The 20,251-nt window shown below is 43.5% G+C and overlaps 1 protein-coding gene across 1 annotated transcript in view; it reads right to left on the minus strand.

The window, feature by feature from the left end:
* The window catches only part of Mrc1 (mannose receptor C-type 1), a 76,906-nt gene extending 59,267 nt beyond the window's left edge, over positions 1 to 17,639 (minus strand). The window contains exons 1-4 of the mRNA XM_032885181.1: positions 17,582 to 17,639; positions 13,927 to 14,328; positions 10,014 to 10,187; positions 6,025 to 6,189 (exon numbers count right to left, since the gene is read on the minus strand). Coding sequence (XP_032741072.1) covers positions 6,025 to 6,189; positions 10,014 to 10,187; positions 13,927 to 14,328; positions 17,582 to 17,639 — 799 coding nt within the window. The remainder of the gene's footprint in view (positions 1 to 6,024; positions 6,190 to 10,013; positions 10,188 to 13,926; positions 14,329 to 17,581) is intronic.
* Between the last annotated feature and the right edge of the window lie 2,612 nt (positions 17,640 to 20,251).

Below are 20,251 nucleotides of genomic sequence, written 5' to 3' on the forward strand. Positions count from 1 at the left end.
ACAACAGAGTTGCTTAGGATGAGACCCCGTTTACAAATTGGAAACTTAGTATTATTTTTAAACTGTTAAATCAGCTATTAGGAAACGTGCTCTGGCACTTTAAGATAGGAGTAACAAAGGAGATAAGAGATAAACCTAACAGTAAGTGTTCATAATCCCAGCACTCTAGACTGAAGGCGAAGGTTGCTGTGTGTTTGGATCAGCCTAAGGTATACAGTAAGTACCAGGCCAACCTGGACTACATAACAAGATTCTGTCTGGAAAACAAGCAAAATGCATAAGGTTTTCAAAGCCATGAAAAACTCAGTGATTAGTGAAGAATTAAAGTGGGTTTTGTATCACACTTTTTCCAGATCCGCCATCATGAGAAGTGACTGCAGCTCTTTAAAGAAACTACCCTCTGGTGACCTCAAACTCTGTGCCTCAGACCCCAGACCCTGACCCCACATTGCACTCCAGATCCTGGACCTGGAATCTGGAAGCTCCATGGGGCTTCTATGATTTCCTTGAGAACTAAATCGATGCTTTATAATTGTGCCTAGCACTGGAAAAAATTTCCTGAACAAAACACCAGTGGCTTATGCTCTAAGATCAAGGATCGACAAATGGGATCTGATAAAACTGCAAAGCTTCTGTAAGGCAAAGGACACTGTGGTTAGGACAAAACGGCAACCAACAGATTGGGAAAGATCTTTACCAATCCTACAACAGATAGAGGCCTTATATCCAAAATATACAAAGAACTCAAAAAGTTAGACCTTGAGGGAGACAAATAACCCTATTAAAAATGGGGTTCAGAGCTAAACAAAAGAATTCACAGCTGAGGAATGCGAATGGCTGAGAAACACCTAAAAAAATGTTCAACATCTTTAGTCATCAGGGAAATGCAAATCAAAACAACCCTGAGATTTCACCTCACACCAGTGAGAATGGCTAAGATCAAAAACTCAGGTGACAGCAAATGCTGGCGAGGATGTGGAGAAAGAGGAACACTCCTCCATTGTTGGTGGGGTTGCAGACTGGTACAACCATTCTGGAAATCAGTCTGGAGGTTTCTCAGAAAATTGGACATTGAACTGCCTGAGGATCCAGCTATACCTCTCTTGGGCATATACCCAAAAGATGCCCCAACATATAAAAAAGACACGTGCTCCACTATGTTCATCGCAGCCTTATTTATAATAGCCAGAAGCTGGAAAGAACCCAGATGCCCTTCAACAGAGGAATGGATACAGAAAATGTGGTACATCTACACAATGGAATATTACTCAGCTATCAAAAACAACGACTTTATGAAATTAGTAGGCAAATGGTTGGAACTGGAAAATATCATCCTGAGTGAGCTAACCCAATCACAGAAAGACATACATGGTATGCACTCATTGATAAGTGGCTATTAGCCCAAATGCTTGAATTACCCTAGATGCCTAGAACAAATGAAACTCAAGACGGAGGATCAAAATGTGAATGCTTCACTCCTTCTTTAAAAGGGGAACAAGAATACCCTTGGCAGGGAAGAGAGAGGCAAAGATTAAAACAGAGACTGAAGGAACACCCATTCAGAGCCTGCCCCACATGTGGCCCATACATATAGAGCCACCCAAATAGACAAGATGGATGAAGCACAGAAGTGCAGACCGACAGGAGCAGGATGTGGGTCGATCCTGAGAGACACAGCCAGAATACAGCAAATACAGAGGCGAATGCCAGCAGCAAACCACTGAACTGAGAAGCGGGACCCCGTTGGAAGGAATCAGAGAAGGAACTGGAAGAGCTTGAAGGGGCTTGAGACCACATATGTACAACAATGCCAAGCAACCAGAGCTTCCAGGGACTAAGCCACTACCTAAAGACTATACATGGACTGACCCTGGACTCTGACCTCATAGGTAGCAATGAATATCCTAGTAAGAGCACCAGTGGAAGGGGAAGCCCTGGGTCCTGCTAAGACTGAACCCCCCAGTGAACTAGACTGTCGGGGGGAGGGCGGCAATGGGGGGAGGGTGGGGAGGGGAACACCCATAAGGAAGGGGGGGAGGGAAGGGGATGTTTGCAAAATGTACATAAAAAAAAAACAAATAAATAAAAAAAAAAAAAAAAAAAAAAAATAAAATAAAAAAAAAAATAATTGTGCCTAGCAGATAGTAATATTCCCAGCGAGCACACAAGATGGCTGTCATTCCCACGACCGTTAGCAGCTACATGTTGACTTTAGCTTGGTGGTAGTATGGGGACAGAATTCCAGTCTTGTGTGTTAAGTGTGTCATTTAAAAGTCTGGCATCTGTGAGGTTCTATCCTCATCACAGGAAAAAGAAAGAAAGACAGAAGGAAGGAAGGAAGGAAGGAAGGAAGGAAGGAAGGAAGGAAGGAAGGAAGGAAGGAAGGCAAGCAGGATGGATGGATGGATGGATGGATGGATGGATGGATGGATGGATGGATGGATGGATGGATGGACAGACGGATGGACCACTGAATGGAGGCATTACCTACTCTCCTGCATGTGTGTAATTTTATAAAGGCTCAGACCAAGAATTTTTATTTTATCTATATAAAGCATCAATTGTCGATTCCATTAGTTACAATAGAGTCTGTCCATTATTACACCAGTATCTAGATTTTTCTTCCACATTGATATCTCATTTGTTTGCATGAAAGGAAATTGGGTTACACACATGTGCATGCACACATGCGCGTACACACACACACACACACACACACACACACACATATACACACCACATCACATCAGGGTAACAAGCCAAATTTCACTTCCTCCAGCCCCTTTCAGTTCTGTAAATGATCATTCAAATTACACGTAGTTACGAATCAGGTTCAGCAATTGAGGACATACATGTTTCAGGAGAGAAGCTGAAGAGGAGATAGAATGGCAGTGGGCCGTGTGCAAATAAGAATCTGGGTGGGATCATGCCACCCGGGGGATACTACAAAACCATATTACAGGTTATGAAGACATTTACTGGCAGAAGAAGATTGTGATGAGTGCATTAAGTTCCTCCCTGGAGCCTTGGGCATACCAGATTCCTGTTATTTTATGAGTGAGACCCAGGCAGGGTAAAACAGAAGACACTGGCTTCAATTCAGCCCTTTTTATGAACTTAAAAACCTGAAGGAAACTACCTCAGCTTTCACCCACTGGCCTGTCATGTCCTTTATACAGTGAGATAACAATATTTATTGGCAATGTTAATATGGACTTAAGAAGCTAATTCCAGATTCTGGCACATGGCCCCTATCCAATAGAGGTGAACAAATCTGTTTGAGCATTTATGGCAATCTCCCTACAAAGTCTACCCTGGTCTTTGAGCATGGGGATGACAGGTATCAACCACCACAGCCATACTAACAGGTCTTTAATTTCACAGCCATCGCTATGGCATATGCATACTTTTAAAATACTGTTTGCTTCCCACCCTCCTCTAATAAAGTACACTTTATTTCTATTAAGGGTTGTTTTCCATTTTGAAAGCCTATGTCTCAAAACAAAACGTCTCAAAACAAAACGTATCACAACCATCCATCTGCCACACCATTATTTCCTAGATTCCTCCTCAGCCAAAGGACATCGAATGCTGTGAATATCTTTCTTCTTGAGAAAGGAATGTCTTTCCTCTGTTTAAGATGTTTGCATTTCCTGTCAGATAACCTTTCCTTGTGGCATGCTATTTCAGACTTACAGAAAGTCAGGAAGTGCCCTGGCTCTCCCTGGAAAAGCCACTCAGAATCTAGATTCTCCTGTAAGTCTGCTGACTAAATTCTGGAAGTTGAGTAAGATTTAGAGAAACCTATGAAATGAACTCAGATCCATCCTCCGGGGCTTCCTGAAGCCCTGGTGGGCATGCTAACTCGCTGGTGACCTGACCATAGAAACCAGAGACCAGGGCAGAGTCTAGTTGGGTAGAGTTGCTGTCCATGCCTACAAATCACCTGAGTCAAAATGCAGATTCCCAGGCTAGCTACTCATCAAGACTGAGATAACCTTGGACCTCCACCTCAGGAATGTTCTGATAAAGATGACCAACTGTGACACTGGGGCCAGAGAGATGGCTCTGCAGGAAAAAGCACTTGCCACCAAGCTTACAAACCCGAGTGATCTCTGAAACCCTTATGGCAGAAGGAGAGAACGAACTGGAGCAGGCTGTCCTTTGACCTCCACACCCACATCCATATATATATACTAAATTCATAAACACAAACCATGAAGAGTCATTACGCTGTTTCCTTGCAATCAACTAACTGTTCCATTGTTCAGACTTTAGGGTGACAGTTACCCTTGTTTTTTCATCATTTGTCATTCAGCAAATATTGAGACAATCTTCCTTGGAAGGGTCAGTGAGAAGCTCCCTAGAGTAGGGGGCACACCTATCAGAAGGAGCCTCATCTCTAGCAACTTACCTCACGAGCTCGCGCTCCACACAATACTCATTTTGCTTTTCCCATGTTCCCCCTTCCTATCACTGTGCCTGGCCCCTTGTTGGGTTTCTTCTTTATATCTCTTGGGACTTTAAGTCCCGTGTTCACAGGCCAGGGTCAGCTTGGGTGTCCTAACAGAATGCCCACTGCAAAGTTATCACGATAGATAGATAGCCTGCTCAGTGAGTAAAGGAATAAACGGTTTTACTTGCTTAAAGTGTTTATACCTAGATTATGGGGGATTTGTGCAAACCAGTATATAAATCGGTAATAAGAAGAGGCAAGGGAATAATTTCACCAATAATGTGATTGCTACGTTACAAGAACTGAGTTTGATCACCAGAGGCCACATAAAAAGCCTTATGTGGTGGAACATTCATACAGTCCCAATGCTGGGGAGGCAGAGACAGAAGGATCCCTGCGCCTCAGTAGATAGTGAGACTAGCCTAATCAGGGAGCTCCCAGTCCCACACAGAGGCTTGTCTTTTGTAGAAAAAAATGGGGGGGATGATGTCACTCAAGATTGATGATCTGAGTCTAGGGCAGGACTCATACCCAAGAATTATTGGCCATCAAAAACTGAATGCCGTAGGTTTTGTTTTGCTTTTGTTGTGGTAGTGATTGATTGATTGATTGATTGATTGATTGATTGATTGATTGATTTTTGAGTGAGAATGTGAAGTTGGACAGGTAAGGAGATAGGAGAGAATCTAGATCTGGAAGGCATTGGGGGAGCAGAATGAGTCTGATCAAACTACGTTGCATGAAATTTTCAAAGAATAAATAAAATAATAAAGTGGCTGGCTTCTGAGGCACATACCCGAGGGTGGCCTCCATTTTCTACATGCACAGGAAGACATATGGATGGAAACCTGTACATGCATACACAATGTAAGTAAATATGTCATAAAGGTGCTAAAAAGAAGATGAGAGAAATGGAGAAGACTTCGTATTCGCTGTGTAGAGTTTGGGGAATGCTAGCTTTAAATCACAGTGCGGCAGAGAGCAATGTGAGACAACCATGCCACCCAGGAGGAACCAAAGACCTTTGTTAAGAGGTAAAATGCAGCAGTGGGGAGCTGTAGGGAGACAGCATCCTGCAACCAGGTAATGGTATTTCATGATGGGAAGTTAGGGGCCCTGAGTATGTTGTAAACCCAGAGGTCACAGGTCCAAGGTCTGTTATGTAACATTAATGCCAGAGGAACAAGAGGAAGCAGGCTCAAACAATGGGGAAGAAGAGACGTGTTTGTTAAACAGCAAGTCAATAAAAAGCCACGCTTGGGGAAGCAGAGAAGAGGGCCAAATATCAGCAACGCCCACCCCCACTGACATACTTCCTTTAGCAATGCACAACATGGACTCTAAAGACAATCACAACTGATAGGACAAAGTCTGCTCAAGAAGTGACAGTTGGTCATCTCTCGTGCTGTTTTCCGGGCACAGATTCCTTATGTGAACTGTACCATCTGCTTGGGGACAAACCTTTTCATGACAGTCATAATGCCTCTTAGTATCTCCTTGTGAGTCACGTGCTGTGGAAACCAAGTAACCTGGCTACACTTAGGAGGGTAAGCTCTGTCGGTCATTACCTGTGAGGTACATCTGCTCGTGAATCTCCGTGACACTCAGGAGCTCGGCATTCTGCTGCTTGCAGCTTGCTCTTGCCTGCTGCCAGGTTAAGGCAGACTTGGAGTTTATCTGGTAAAGAATGCCAGTCAGTGGGTCTTTATTCCACAGCCTCTTGCTGCCCTCAACTGAGAAAGAAGACAACGAATTAGCTGTGTCATGCATGGGAGCTGCTTCCAGTGAGCAGAGCATTTTAAAAACCCACCCAGTTCCCAGGGTCGAATCTTCTCCTGCTGTCCCTTGTTCTCACTCCTGAGAGGAAGAGCAGACTTCTCACGAGCCAACATCATTTATAGTGTTTCATACGCCTAAGGCAGGAAAGAGACACCTTCTCCCTGGTTCACTGCTGAGACACTTGGACCAGATGACGGGGCAGACACAAGGAAGAGAACTCAGGACAGCAGCCCAGCGTTCTGGAGCAGGGATTGAGATCGGTAAGGGAGAGAGAATAAATGAGTGGTTTCTCGTGGCAAGGGGCTCTGTGGTCTCCTCTTTCCTTTTAAGAAAGAAGGGCCTAAGAGGGAAGTTCCCAGGTTTCTTCAGGCAGCTTGACAGGAAAGTAACCTTCAGAGCACCATTCTCTCATCACCAGGACATCTTAGCCTAGGTCTTAGCAATAGAATGTGTTAATTATTAGGCTTTCTTCTCTTGGTTAAAAAATAAAAAGGCCATTTTAGCTTATATTGACTCTTGGCTGTTATATGACTGAAAACTTGGTAGATGCTACAAAGGCCAACACTGTAGATAACTATTATTTACAGCCTTTGACATATAAGGTGCTTGGAAGCTAGTAAATAAAATGTTTTTCTATGTCCCTTTCTTACGTTCTCATTAAAACAAAATTCTTCTTTTGAAAATAGGGAAATGGGGGAAAAAGGTATTCCCTTCAGATTTACTTACCAGAGAAAGAAAGGGGATTATATAACTCTAACAATTATATAATTTTATTATATGATAAAGTATTCAGCTTGCCAAGCAGCATCTCGCAGATAGCATGATGATTCTTAACCCTGGCTGGAATTGTGTGTTGTGTCTGACGAGGCAGTGGCAATCAGAATGTTTTCAGACACACATACACACCACGTCCTGTGATTGACATGTGTGGTGACATGATACAACAAAGAGCAAGGAGGGCAATGGCACGGAAGTGTCCAAAGTTTGCTGCTGCTGAGGATAACAGTGAAGATGAAGCCCTGGCCTCTGCAGAAGGTAGGTAGGCACCAGACGACTGAGATCCCCAGGCCCAGCACTAAAACAGCTATAAAGTCACAGCATGCTTACAAAAACATAAATTTCCATTGCTACTGTCAAACTTAGAATGGTCTGATGCCTGACAAATCCAATGCTTGTGTAAATGAGACTTTCCAGTGAGACCTACTTAGGTTTTATTTGAAGGCAAACATTTTAAGGACTATTTTATAATTGTGGATGTTGCTTAGAATAGGGTGGAATAGGTAACTGTTAACTAAAGGATGGTGCTTTCTAAAGGACGGTGCTTTCTTATTGGGGAATAGTCAAACGGATGGAACAACCCCAAAATAAGATGAAGTAACTCTTCTCTTCATTTAAAGAAAGTTTCCCTGTGTTTTAGATCAAAGGGTTGAAAAGTATCTCTCAATGGACATACAAGTGTGCTGGGTGCACAGCTCCCCAGAGTTCAGCTTCCAGCAGTAAACCAGGAAAGCGGATAGGAAAAGACAAAGTCACAAGCTATGGACAATCAGGAGGATGGGGTGTCTTCCTTTTCCTGTTCTCATGATACATGAAAACGAGTGTCCAAATAGAAGACATTACAATAAACAACCGAAAGGACAATGACGGAAGGAGTTGGTGTCACTAGCTCAGTAACTGATACCTCCTTGCCCTGTCTCAGTCCTACTGGGCTGAAGGCTAATATAAAACAATAAAACAATGTAAATTAAAACTCTGCCTTGGATGAACCACAAAGCAAAATTATAAATTTATGCAGATGAGAATAAAATAACTCTTCTATAGGCATTTGCCTTTTATATATGTTTTCTATCTGGCAAGAATATATCATTTGGCTACACAGAATGCACAGAATTAACGAGACGGAACAAGAACATTATTGTGCTGGATGTACCAGACACCCCCTTTCCACACATATCCAAGGACTACAAAGCCTTCTTTGTGCCCCTGACATCCTACTTGTGTTCTACACTTTATCCCTTGCACATCCATGTAAGAGGTCTCTATCAATATCAACAAGCAGAGCACACTGTAGTTGGATCCCCGGAACACATACTCCTAAGAAAAATTGGGACAGATCTAGAAAAATATCATTTTTCCTAAGTAAAGGCAACTAACTCTTCACTGGTTGAAAAATAGGGGTACTTTTAAAAAAATCACTTTTTCACACAAAAGAGTTCTTATTCAAAACATTAGAAATCTGTACAGCATGAATGAAAACCAAATTTCTAAATATTAATATGAGAGGTAAATACATCTTCCTCCACTGGGGCCAGAGAATTGTACCCATCAGGACGTGAAGCCTGTGACCTTCAAGTGTTGTTATAAAGACATCTACCTCAGTCAAGGCCAGAGCATGGCATCATTATGGACTTGAAACCTATGCCATACAGAGCATGAACTCAAGATTAATTTTAACACGATGAATAGGAATTATAAACTCAAAAGGTCAAGTAGGGCAAATTCTCACAAGTCTGGCTGTAGTCTGACATTAAAAAGTTTTGTTTAGCCTTACTGACTTAGAATATGGGTGTAGTAAGCATCCCGGTGTGTGAGTCAGTAGTCACAAAATGGTCAGTAGGAAACAACAGTATTGTTACTGAGATAATTCAATAGCAGTTCTGGACCAGGCTGGAGTCTGCTCTCTGGCCCAGTTCCTTTATGGAGTAGCAGAAAACCCGTGTTCTGTGATGTGCAGAAACATGCTGCCGTTTCCCAGCAGGCGGTGTGAAAGAGGCTGACTGTAAGTAACTTAGATAGAGTACTTGGCTTCAGGAAGTATGTTTAGAGAAACAGAAGTTAAACCAAGACCTCAACCTCCTCCTCCCTCAGCCCTAGCTCTGCCCTCCAGCTGCCCTCCCCAGCCCCACCTAAGCTGCCACACATTGTCTTTCAGATTCTTACAAATGGATAGAACCACAAGAACTCAAGTTCTGGTACTCTATGTGGTCTTGTATATTCTTAGTGACACCAAACTTCCATTTTTGAAGGACTGGGAAAAGCATAGGTTACCCACTTCCCTTGACTTCCAGCTCAGTCAAATTCCACCCTTCTTACGTTGAGATTCAGAAGCCTCCATCAGTACCATTTGTATAGGAAGGAGCTCCAGAACGTGGTGACAAGAAACGAGAGAGCCTTCAGAGCCTCTCTCCCACCAAACGCATTTGTGGTGTCATTTAAATTCCTGTTCTAACCCATGGCTTTATAAAACTAAAATATTTGGTGTTTGGGACAATGATGTGCCTACCTCCAGTACTGACTGTAGACAATACTATATACAGTACAATTTGCCCTAAAGTCTTAGCAAAGAACCGATAGGGCCAGGATGTGTAGCTCAATAGTAGAGTGTTTGCTTGGCATGTACAAGGCTGGGTTTGATTGCTAGCAAAAAGAAAGAAAGAGAAAAAGAGAGAAAGAGAAAGAAGGGGAAATAAAGCAAGAAACAAAGGAAGGTAGATAGAGGGTAAAAGTAAAGGGGTTAATTCATGCAAGGAATGTTGGGACAACTAGAAATGGTGCCTGATCTTTCTCTCAAGATCTAAATACAAAGGATGGTCTTTAGCCATGACGGTTCATTTTCTCCATGGTCAAATGGGAGCCACAGCATCTGTAAAGGGTTACAGTGGGATACTCCGGAATAATAAGTGTAAAAGAAATGGAGCATATGAGCTACATAAAGTCCAGGTCCTTCCAGCATGTCGCCATGCTGAATGTTCCAAGTGTACTGCTCTCAGTTACTTACACTGCAGTGGACAAAATCCAAACAGCTTGTCGGTGTCGTAGTCAGTGGTGGTTCCACACCAGAGCCATCCATCCGACCGCCCGGCAGAGGTGCAGTCTGCGTACCACTTGTTTTCAAACTTGAATGGAAATGCACAAACAGCTCCGTTTGCATTGCCCAGTAAGGAGTACATGGCTGGAGGGACAGAGAGATTTGCATTTAGAATGTGAGTGATGAGTGTCTGTATGCTGACTTTACAATGTACCCTGAAAGAGTTGGTCTCACTTGCCTAATCTGTGAACCCTTTCCCCCTCTGCTTCTACGGAGTCTTTTGCTAGGCACCTGTTGCACCATGTACTTAAAAAACATCTCTAGTACCACCCCTTTGCCACCACCTTTCTGAAGGGACTAGCTCCTTCCTCTGACGAAACACGGGTAATAAGCTTTTGGGGACACCAGCTTTAACTTCTGCCTTCCCTCCAAGACAACGCAGATGCTATCCCCTTCCTCCTGGGTGGAATTATAGTCTCCGTACCAATTTAGGTTGAAAACAATCGTAAAGCTATGGAGCTTGCTGCAAGTGAGGCTAGGAGTTGGGATCTCTGAACCCATATGAACAGGGAAGTTCGGGCCAATCCCCAGAGCAAACTGGCTAACTAGACTCACAGGTCAGCGAGTGCCAGGGTCAAGGGAGAGACTCTACTCCAGATAGAGAGAGTGATGGAAAACACTAGACGTCAACCCCTGACACATGAGCAACATACATGTTTATACACATGTAAACATGAATACCATACACATAGACACACATGCAAAAAAAATCCATAGAGTCAAGCACAGGGGCAATATTCAAATCCCCTCCAACTACTTGACTTACTCTCTCAACAGTGATGCAGGGGAGAGGGTAGGAACAGCATGCTTCTCTAATGCATGTCTTAAAAAGAAACTACTCAATCCCTTACACTGTTTGCAGTCAAAACTCTTCTCTTTGAGTTTGTTTTAAAAAATGTATTTAAGAGGCACAGAATCATTATTTAGCCCACCATAGTCTCAATTTTTTTACCTCTTATCCAGGTCTCCCGAATGTTGAGCTCAAAGGCTTGTACCACCATGCCAAAGATTCCTTTACTGGGGTTCTTTTGTATTTGTTTCTCTTTTCTTTTACCCATTATGCTTATTTCAAAATGCTATTCCAGCTTTAGTTCTGCTAAGCTCAGGGTCAGATCTCTTCTTTTTTTTTTTTTTTTTTTTTAATGTATTTGGGACGGAGCTTTATGAGTCAGACAGCACATGAGGAAGTGAGAGAGCAACCTGGCGGGTAGGGTCTTTCCTTCCACAATGTGGAACTTCAGGAACTGAACTCAGGTCATCAGGATTGTCAGTGAGTGTCCTCACCACTGAGCCATCTCGACAGCCCTGGGACCAATCCTCTCATCTTAAGTTTACACAAAGAACATGGCTGGATTCAGTAAGAATCAAGCCAAGTCTTAGTGCCGAGGTTTCCCGCTTCTTTCCGCAAAGACAGCCATGGGAACCAGAACAAGACCAACTGTACCCTTCAATAAGTCAGTCGACACAGCCTCGGACTGTATCTGTACGGGTGTCTCTTCGAGAGGGGTATTCAAAAAATGGGCACAGATGAGATCCAAAGAACCAAACTCCACCCTGCCTACCTCATTAAAGAAGCACAAAAATGCTATCGATTAGTGTTCCCTTTAGAGCTCAAACTTCCAGATAATCCTTTAAACCATCCAGTCTACAGTTCTGATACTATTATCAACCAGGTTTGCAAGGAGATGGTGACTTCCGTTCTAATCGATATTGTACTAATTTAATTAAACCATCGCTCCAGGGCTGGAGAGATGGTTCGGCAGTTAAGAGCAGGAAGTGTTCTTGCAGAGGACTCATGAACTCATGAGGCAGCTCACAACTGCCTTTCATTGGTTCATGGAAGCAGATATGCTCTTCAAGAGAGATACCACACTTACACTCACACAGACACAAGCACACTCTCTCCCAAGCACGTGCAAACACACAATTTAATTTTTTTTTTAAATCAAAGTCAGTTTTAGTGGCTAGGCCCTTCTGAAGTACTATTTTAAATATTGAAAGATTACCAAGATGATGGCTAAATGTAACTAGTGGGCCATCTTCAAAACCATCACCGGACTCTTCATAAAAATAACTCAAAGGCACTTGGGTCCTCCTTGTGTACTGATTAAAAATCTGAATGGGAAAGAACTCAAATAAAGCCTGCAATCTACACATTTAAACAAGCTTACCAGATATTTCTTAAACACATTAAAAGGTGATGATTCCTACTCTAAGTACTATGCACACTTCTCTCAAAGCAAATGGCAGAACAGGAGGATGGGGGGATAGGGGGGCTACCATATTTTGCAGTCCATTAAGGCAAGCTAGGTGGTACAGGCCTTAATCCCAGCTACTCAGAGGACTGAGGCAAAAAGACTTCATGGGGGTTGTCTGTGCTACAGAGTGAGTTCAAGGCCAGCCTGAGCAACCCAGTGAGACCCTGCCACATAATAAAAGGTAAACACCTACAATGACTGAGGATACAGCTCATCAGGGGAGCACATGCCCGGAATGTGTGCTGTGTTAGGTTTGACCCTAACTACTGTGGGGAAGAAAATAAATAAACGAGTTCAATTCGATGACCTCTAACTCTATTACCCTCACATTTAATTCCTCAATTCGACAACTGTTCCCTTTTTAGACTGGAACACGGTCAAGTTTGAGCGACCCCGCCCTGCCCCCCAAGCTTTGTATTGAGTTTACCCTGGAAAGGATGTTGCTTGGGTTGCCTCTCTTGTGGTGTCCAAGTTTATATCATGTTCAATAAATGCCTGGAAATAACTCCACTCTCGCCTACTTCAATTTGTACTGTCATCTTCTTTTTAGGACAGAGAACAGAAAGCAGACAAATAACCTCTTTACCAGGAACTGGACTCCTGGCTGACTCACTGTGATAAGCTAGATTCAACCCTTGTCCCCAGCCCTGGCAACAAAGTAAGTTTGGACTAGGTTTCCCTGGGCCCCAAAGTCCTGCTCTTCCTCTGACCTTGAAGCTGTTCTAGATAACACCTTACAATAGCCCAGTGTCCAAATGAGAAATGGGGTTGCAGCAGCATCTGACCCAAGACAGCAGCCTTTGGTAAAGGCTTCATGTTCTATTGAATTGTCTTGCTTTGGTCTCTGATTCTCAGTAAGTGAAATTGAACCAAGACAAGGGTAGGCTAAGTACTCTGATTTTATTTCCCCCCTTGAGAGCTTGAAGAATCAACTTCAAATACATCAACCACCCCCTACACACACACACACACACACACACACACACACACACACACACACACACACACACACCCACACTCATGCTACCTCTTTTTAAGGCAGGTGACTAATATGTTTGCTAATTCCTGAGCCAGTTCTTCCGTTTGAATAATCCAGAATGATTATTGTCTCTAAATACTTTGAGGTGACAGAATACATAAGAAACACTCAGAGTTTCTTTTCAGGTGATCTGAAGGAAAGAATATTCTTGGGATCATTTCTCCAGAGAGTTCTTAACCTTACCCTTGAGGTAAGGAAAAGTCTGGTTAGACTTAATGAGACAGTCTCATCCTGTCAAATAGGAGGCTTCAGGTCAAAGGCCATGATGAAATGTTTCTGAAAACTATAATGTCTTGCCTCAAAATAAGTAATATGAAGACATTCAAAAGTAATGTTTACCTGTGAATTACCAATAACTACCAGTTATTGGGGACATTTTTCCCATACCCATTGGCCATCGTATCTGTCTAGAACACAGGGTAAATTCAAAAGCTGTTTCCTGTACAGACCTCTCTAGGGCATACTTACCTCCTTCAGTGTCAAACAAAGAGATGAAGAGATAGCTGAATCGCCCTCAGCCTCCTACCTTCATATCCCCTAGAGCACAGGTCATCTGTGGTCCCGTAGACCTTCCATCTGCTCCACAAACCGGAACCTTTGTAAAGCTTGATATTCTTTTCTTGTCTGTTGCCATAGTTAAAATACAGCTCTGTGCCCTTGATTCCAAAGAGTGTGTCGTTTTTACACTCCCATTTCTGAAATTCACTTTTCGAGTCGCAGGCATACAGGGCGACGGAGGCCCAGTCAGTTTTCGATGGCACCCCCAAACACAATTTGAAAGCAACACTCATGATCTGCGACTCCGACACCCAGCGGAATTTCTGGGATTCAGCTTCCGGGTTGCAAGTTGCGGTCTGAACGGAGATGGCGCTTAGAGCGTCCACGCAGCGCTTGTGGTCCTCATTATAGATTAAAAATTGCCTTGAGTCTGTTCATAAAAGGGAAAGAATACATGCTTAGGTATGTTCGCATAGACAGGGTAGTACTTTAGGATAAAACTTCCTAGACTTTTAGTTTCCCTAAGGAGTTAGGATTGGAGGAAAACCGGTGGAGGTAACTGTGCCTTGGAGTATGGGGGGAAGAACCTGGGGCAGGGAACTGGTGGTTGAAAGTAAATGAGTGTGGATGGCTCTAGCCCCTAAGCATAAATGTCCCTGTATATGAATTCACGTCAAAGTGTTTCTTTTCTGCTTGCTTTTAAAGACTGGGCTATACAAGGAAAGTAAATGATTAAGTTCTGGCGGAAACATATGCTGACCACTTCTTGTGACATTTCCCTAAATTCATTGTGTCTGTTTTCTATGGTTCTTTCTACATGAGCTTGTTCTAGGGAGCCTGATGTTATCCATTTGAATTCCTTTGGTTTCCTGAAACCGAGACTCCATCAAGCCTAGATCCAGAACACCGGCTACCATTTGCTTCTCTGGAGTTGACAACTATCCCCTGCATATGCCATAGTTGACCTGGTCACGTGTTGTGATGGTTTGTATATGCTTGGCCCAGGGAGTGGCAGGATTAGAAGGTGTGGCCCTGTCCAAGAAGTGTGTCACTATGGAAGTAGGCTTTAAGACCTTCATGCTAGCTGCCTGGAAGTGAGTATTCTGCTAGCAGCCTCCAGATGGAAATGTAGAACCCTCAGCTCCTCCTGCACCATGCCTGCCTGGATGCTGCCATGCTCCCACCTTGATGATAATGGACTGAACCTCTGAACCTGTAAGCCAGCCCCAGTTGAATGTTGTCCTTAAAAGGGTTGCTTTGGTCATGGTGTCTGTTCACAGCAGTCAGTAAAACCCTAAGACACGTGTATAACTGAACTCCAGTCCACCCCTCACCTCCCTTTGTTATCCTCCTCAACAAAAATGTAAAGATTACAAGTACGGTGCTTTGCCCATAATAAAGCACAGGAGGAAAGTAAATAGAACTTTTCTCAAAAGCTACTGTGAGCATTTATCATGGGCGAATGCTTGTTTAGCCCCGCCCCCCTGATTTAAAAAAAAACAAAAACAAAAAACGAAGCAGCTGGAGAATCATCCATTGAGCTTAGCTCTCCCTAGCCAGCCTTGGCTTCTTCCACTTTTCAGAGAGCTTGTCTCAGCACATCTCTCTTCACTTCAGATTTCAGACATTTTAGGTTTACTGTTGGTAGGTCTTATTAAAAGCCTTTATTAGAAGAAAAAGCCACCCAGGAGGCAGCCGGTCATCGATGGTAAAGTTCAGTAAAGTCTGCCTAGTTCATGTGCCTAGGTTCTGTGGTTCATTTTAATTCCACTTAATTGAAGTAATATTTTAATGAACTGTCTTAGGTTTCTATGGCTGCAATTAAACACCATAACCAACTTGGTGAGAAAAGGGTTGATTCCAGCTTACAACTCTTGGGTCACAGTCCCCCATCCAGGGAACTCAAGGCAGGAACCGGAGCAGAGAAAGTGGAGGAGCCCTGCTCAGCATCCTGTTCCCCCTTTGGCTTCCTCAGCTCGTTTTCTACAACTCAGGAGCCCCTGCCCAGGGGTAGTGTAAGCCCAGTGTCTCCTATCAATTATTAATCATGAAAATGCCCTGGAGTTTGCCCACAAGCAGCGTGATAGAGGTAATTCCTCATTGAGGTTCCTCTTTCCAAATAACTCTGACCTATGTCAAGTTGGATAAAAACCAAAAGAAAAAAAAAAAAGAAAGAAAGAAACCATGAGGCAGGGTGAACCAATAGTCACTCGTTTCTCCTCAATGATGAACCACAATGCACCCAGATGCACAAGCCTAAATCTAGTTGACACCCTTGATTCCCAGCTCGCTCTCTCGCCCTCTCGCGCTCTCTCTCTCTCTCTCTCTCTCTCTCTCTCTCTCTCTCTCTCTCCACCCTCTCTCTTTCTTCCTCCTCTCTCTCCCCCCTACTCTCACTCTCTCTCGCTCTCACTCGCACACCCACTCCCCCTCTCTCTCTCTCTCTCTCTCTCGCTCTTTCTCATCCACCCCTACAGATCCTCTGTCTACAGAATTGCACCACACATCTCCTCCTCCAATCTTTTCTCCCCACTAGACATCGTCACTAGTCTGTGCCATGAAACCATGGTCTTGCTCCACTCAAAACTCTTTCTGAAACAGAATCATCAAGGCAGACGACTCCTGATGACCCAGCTTTCTTTGCGATGGTCCTGACAGGTCTCTCTACAACAGAATGCAACTGAATGACTGCATCCACTGTACCACGTGGAAGAGTCACGTTCTTTACATTCCGGCCATCTCTTTGCTGGATTGCCCCTATGTGCATTATTTTAATTGAGCGCTCGTTAATAAAATGGTTTTGTTTCTTTTCTCTTAACGAGTTGGGAGACAACGTTGTTTCTGATTAAAATGATTATTTTCTAACTGCAGAAATCCTTCAACATTGGAACAAAGGATCCAGCAGGGAAGTATCTGCCCTTCACAGCTCGCCCCTGGACAAGGAGATACCCAACCCTGACACTTCTCCCTCTTTCTCCTCAGCATTCAGCCCCTTTGCCCCTCATCCTCTGCTCTCAGCACCACTTACCACATCCAGCTCTGGGCCCTTCTGTCACTCACCACTCCTGGCTGGTTTGGCACTTCATGATACCAGCTCATAGGTCAGTTCCTCCACGAGCTGGCTACCCCCCACTCATTCTCTTCTCCCTTTTCTGTATGATATCCACAACCATCTTGAAGAATATGTTTTCCTTTCATTTGTGAGCTTTGTGGAGGTTGGGATTTTTGAGACAAGCAAGCCTTGAGGTCTCCATGGTGCAGAGGCTGGTCTTGAACTCCCGATCCTCCGGCCTCTGTCTTCCAGGGACTGAGATAACAAGTATGTACCACCAAACCTCGTTTACTCATTCTCATTGTGTGTCTTTGCTATAATTAAGCTCCATGAGACGGGCATGGCCTCTCTGGGTCAATACTATCATCTTTCCACAGAAAGCTTAAATAATTTTTAAGTTATTTATACAAAGGTGGTAGATTCATGATTATGGAACTATTTTGAGTTTGTGTTTTTCCCTGCAAGTGTATGTCCCCTTAGACACTTAAGCATCTGGACTTCTGAGATGGTGATAAAATACACACTTATCGGTGCTCGTTTCCTGTGTTTCTCCTTTGTCACTAGATGCAGAGCAAGGGTGATGTGGCTGCCATCAGACAATGCAAGGAAACACAACGTTATCATGACATACTGACAGAAACACACTGCTTATTCTCCCGATGGTCAGGGCAGAGTTTCTCTTGCACCATTGTCTCTGTCAAATGCATCTTAATTTAACAGTCATACATCTGCCTCCAAAGGGATGTTGAAGACCTTGACCAAGAGGCAGCTTGTGACATCGCTGCCATTTCCAAGCATTCCAGTGGACAATTGGTAAGCATTCTAATGCTTGTCCATGCTCGTTATGCGTCTGTAACAGAAATGCTACAACGCTGAACACATAGGGACACACGGACACGCATGTTCATTTCTCTGTGGTCTCACTATGGACCACGATACCTGAAGATTTTCTTTAATACTTACATACTAGAAACATGTAAAGGAGAATCTCCTTTCACCTTTATCTTTCTCACATCAGACCTACTTTTCAGCAAATACTTGGTAAGCATTTCCTGTGCTGAGTGTTGTGCTGGTGACAATATGAAGAATCCCAAGACATTCATTCCCTCCACACACCAAGGACATGCTGCTGTGATTATTTCAAGGAGGAGAGAGAGAGAGAGAGAGAGAGAGAGAGACAGAGACAGAGACAGAGACAGAGAGACAGAGAGAGAGACAGAGAGAGAGAGAGAGAGAGAGAGAGAGAGAGAGAGAGAGAGAGAGAGACAGAGAGAGAGAGAGGAGAGAGAGAGACAGAGAGAGAGACAGGGAGACAGAGAGGGAGACAGAGAGAGAGAGAGAGAGAGAGAGAGAGAGAGAGAGAGAGAGAAGCAAACAAGCAAACAAACACAAGAAAATATATTGGAAGTAGTGGTAACTTTCAATCCACTATCTCGGATATAATAACAACAAGAACAACTTTAGAGAGGCCAGAAATATTAGTAAAGTGGATAAAAGTATCTGCATCCAGGTCTGACAATGCGAGTTTGATCCCTGGGACCCACATGGTGGAAGGAGAGAATCAATTCTCACAACTTATCCTCTGAGCTCAACCTAAATTCCAGGGCACGAATGTGTGTAGCTGAAAAAAACAAGCATCCAATAAGGTGTGGGCTTCTTCTAGACATGTTTTAAAACATTATTCTATAACATTAAGCAAACTAATTAATGTCAAAAGTCTACCAGCAAAGAAATGCAGCCATAAAGGGAAGAATTGAAAAATAGAAATATAAAACACTGTATTTCCTCACACACTTGTAGATTTCCTATACTGTCGAGTAAAATACTGACACTAAAACATACAGGAAAATAACTTCTGGAAGGCAAAGGAGTTGAATTAAGAGAAGACAGAAAAAGACTCTGTTATTTCTCAACCTCTGCTGTGTCCCAAAATGTCAGGAGTCCCTCTCCACCTGGAAACATTTTCTGACAGAGTCTGCACACAGGGCAGATTTGGTGGGTCACAGAATTCACATCCCCTTTAAGGAGGGTATCCCCTATGACTCATGAGGAAGAATAGATACCCCATGGATTCTGGAAGAGAGTTGGGGGTCCCATTCTAGTGTCCCCTAGATCTCCACTGAAAATCACGGTGGCCTCTGGCACAATTACATGCTTTCCCATTTCACTTCCCCATTTGCCTAGTCAGTGCTTTCTGGGATGGCTTCCCACTAAAAGCACAGCTGTCCGATGTCATCTTCTGCGGAAACCCAGACTTAAGCTATAGTGTGTGTCTGTTAACCACCATAAATACAGTTTCAACCCACAATGCCCTCTTACCTCCTAACAGTAAGTGGGAAATACTTATCACTCAAATACACAAAAAGCTATGCTAGAAGGAGACAGGGCAGTGTTTGAGGCTTAGCAACACGGAACGAAAGGGTAAAGGAAAACTTAAGAGTTATTTTATTCTTCACTCTGATCCTTTATTCATCCACCAGAGTGTCAAGGAGGTTACTAATTCATGTCACTCCACATGGTCACTTGGAGAGGCTTAAATATGGTACTAAAAGGGGTTCTGAGCCCAAAGAGAAAATAACAGGGCATTAAATGTTTCAATACCCCTCGCATCTCCCTCACAGTATATGTTTCACAGCTGCCCTGTCACTTACTCACATGTCGGAGGGATGGCCTCACCCACTGCTCTGTGATCTATTGTTCCACCTGTGTCATGAAGTCGTCCCTTTAGGCCTTGCCTCCCCACTGTCTCCTAAGTCACCAACTTCCCAGCAGTAGTCTCTTCCCCAGCTTGGGGACAACAAATGCCTGCAGATAAGATATTTTCTCTGCATACTGCTTTTTTCCAGTGTAGTCACAAAGACAGATTCATCTTTGGGTATCCATCACCCAGAACAGAAGCAGAGTATTAGTAGCAGAGAGTGAGAGTCCACTGCTCACTGGCTGTGGCTTTGCTAAGTGTCTTAGTTATTTCTGTGCCTTCAATATATCAAATCAAGAGTGAACCATAGGATCCACCGTGTCTTATAAAAGTTAAATGAGACCATTTAAGTGAGTGGAACAACAGCAGATACAGAAACGATTCTGAACGTGATGGTTATCCTGATCAGGAGTGTAGAGAAGATAGGCTTGAATGGGGGTGAGAGACAGTTCAGAACAGGATGAAACTGGAAAGAAACAAAAAGAGCTGATGAAGCAGCTAGGCTCAGGAGCAGTCGGATAAAACAGCGGTGAAGATTGGAGGAGGTCACACAGTCCACAAGGGATGTTTTGGAGGGTCTGGGACTTCCTGTGTTGCCTGAGT

The sequence above is a fragment of the Rattus rattus genome, chromosome 14 (assembly GCF_011064425.1).
Source record: "Rattus rattus isolate New Zealand chromosome 14, Rrattus_CSIRO_v1, whole genome shotgun sequence".
Classification (NCBI taxonomy): domain Eukaryota; kingdom Metazoa; phylum Chordata; class Mammalia; order Rodentia; family Muridae; genus Rattus; species Rattus rattus.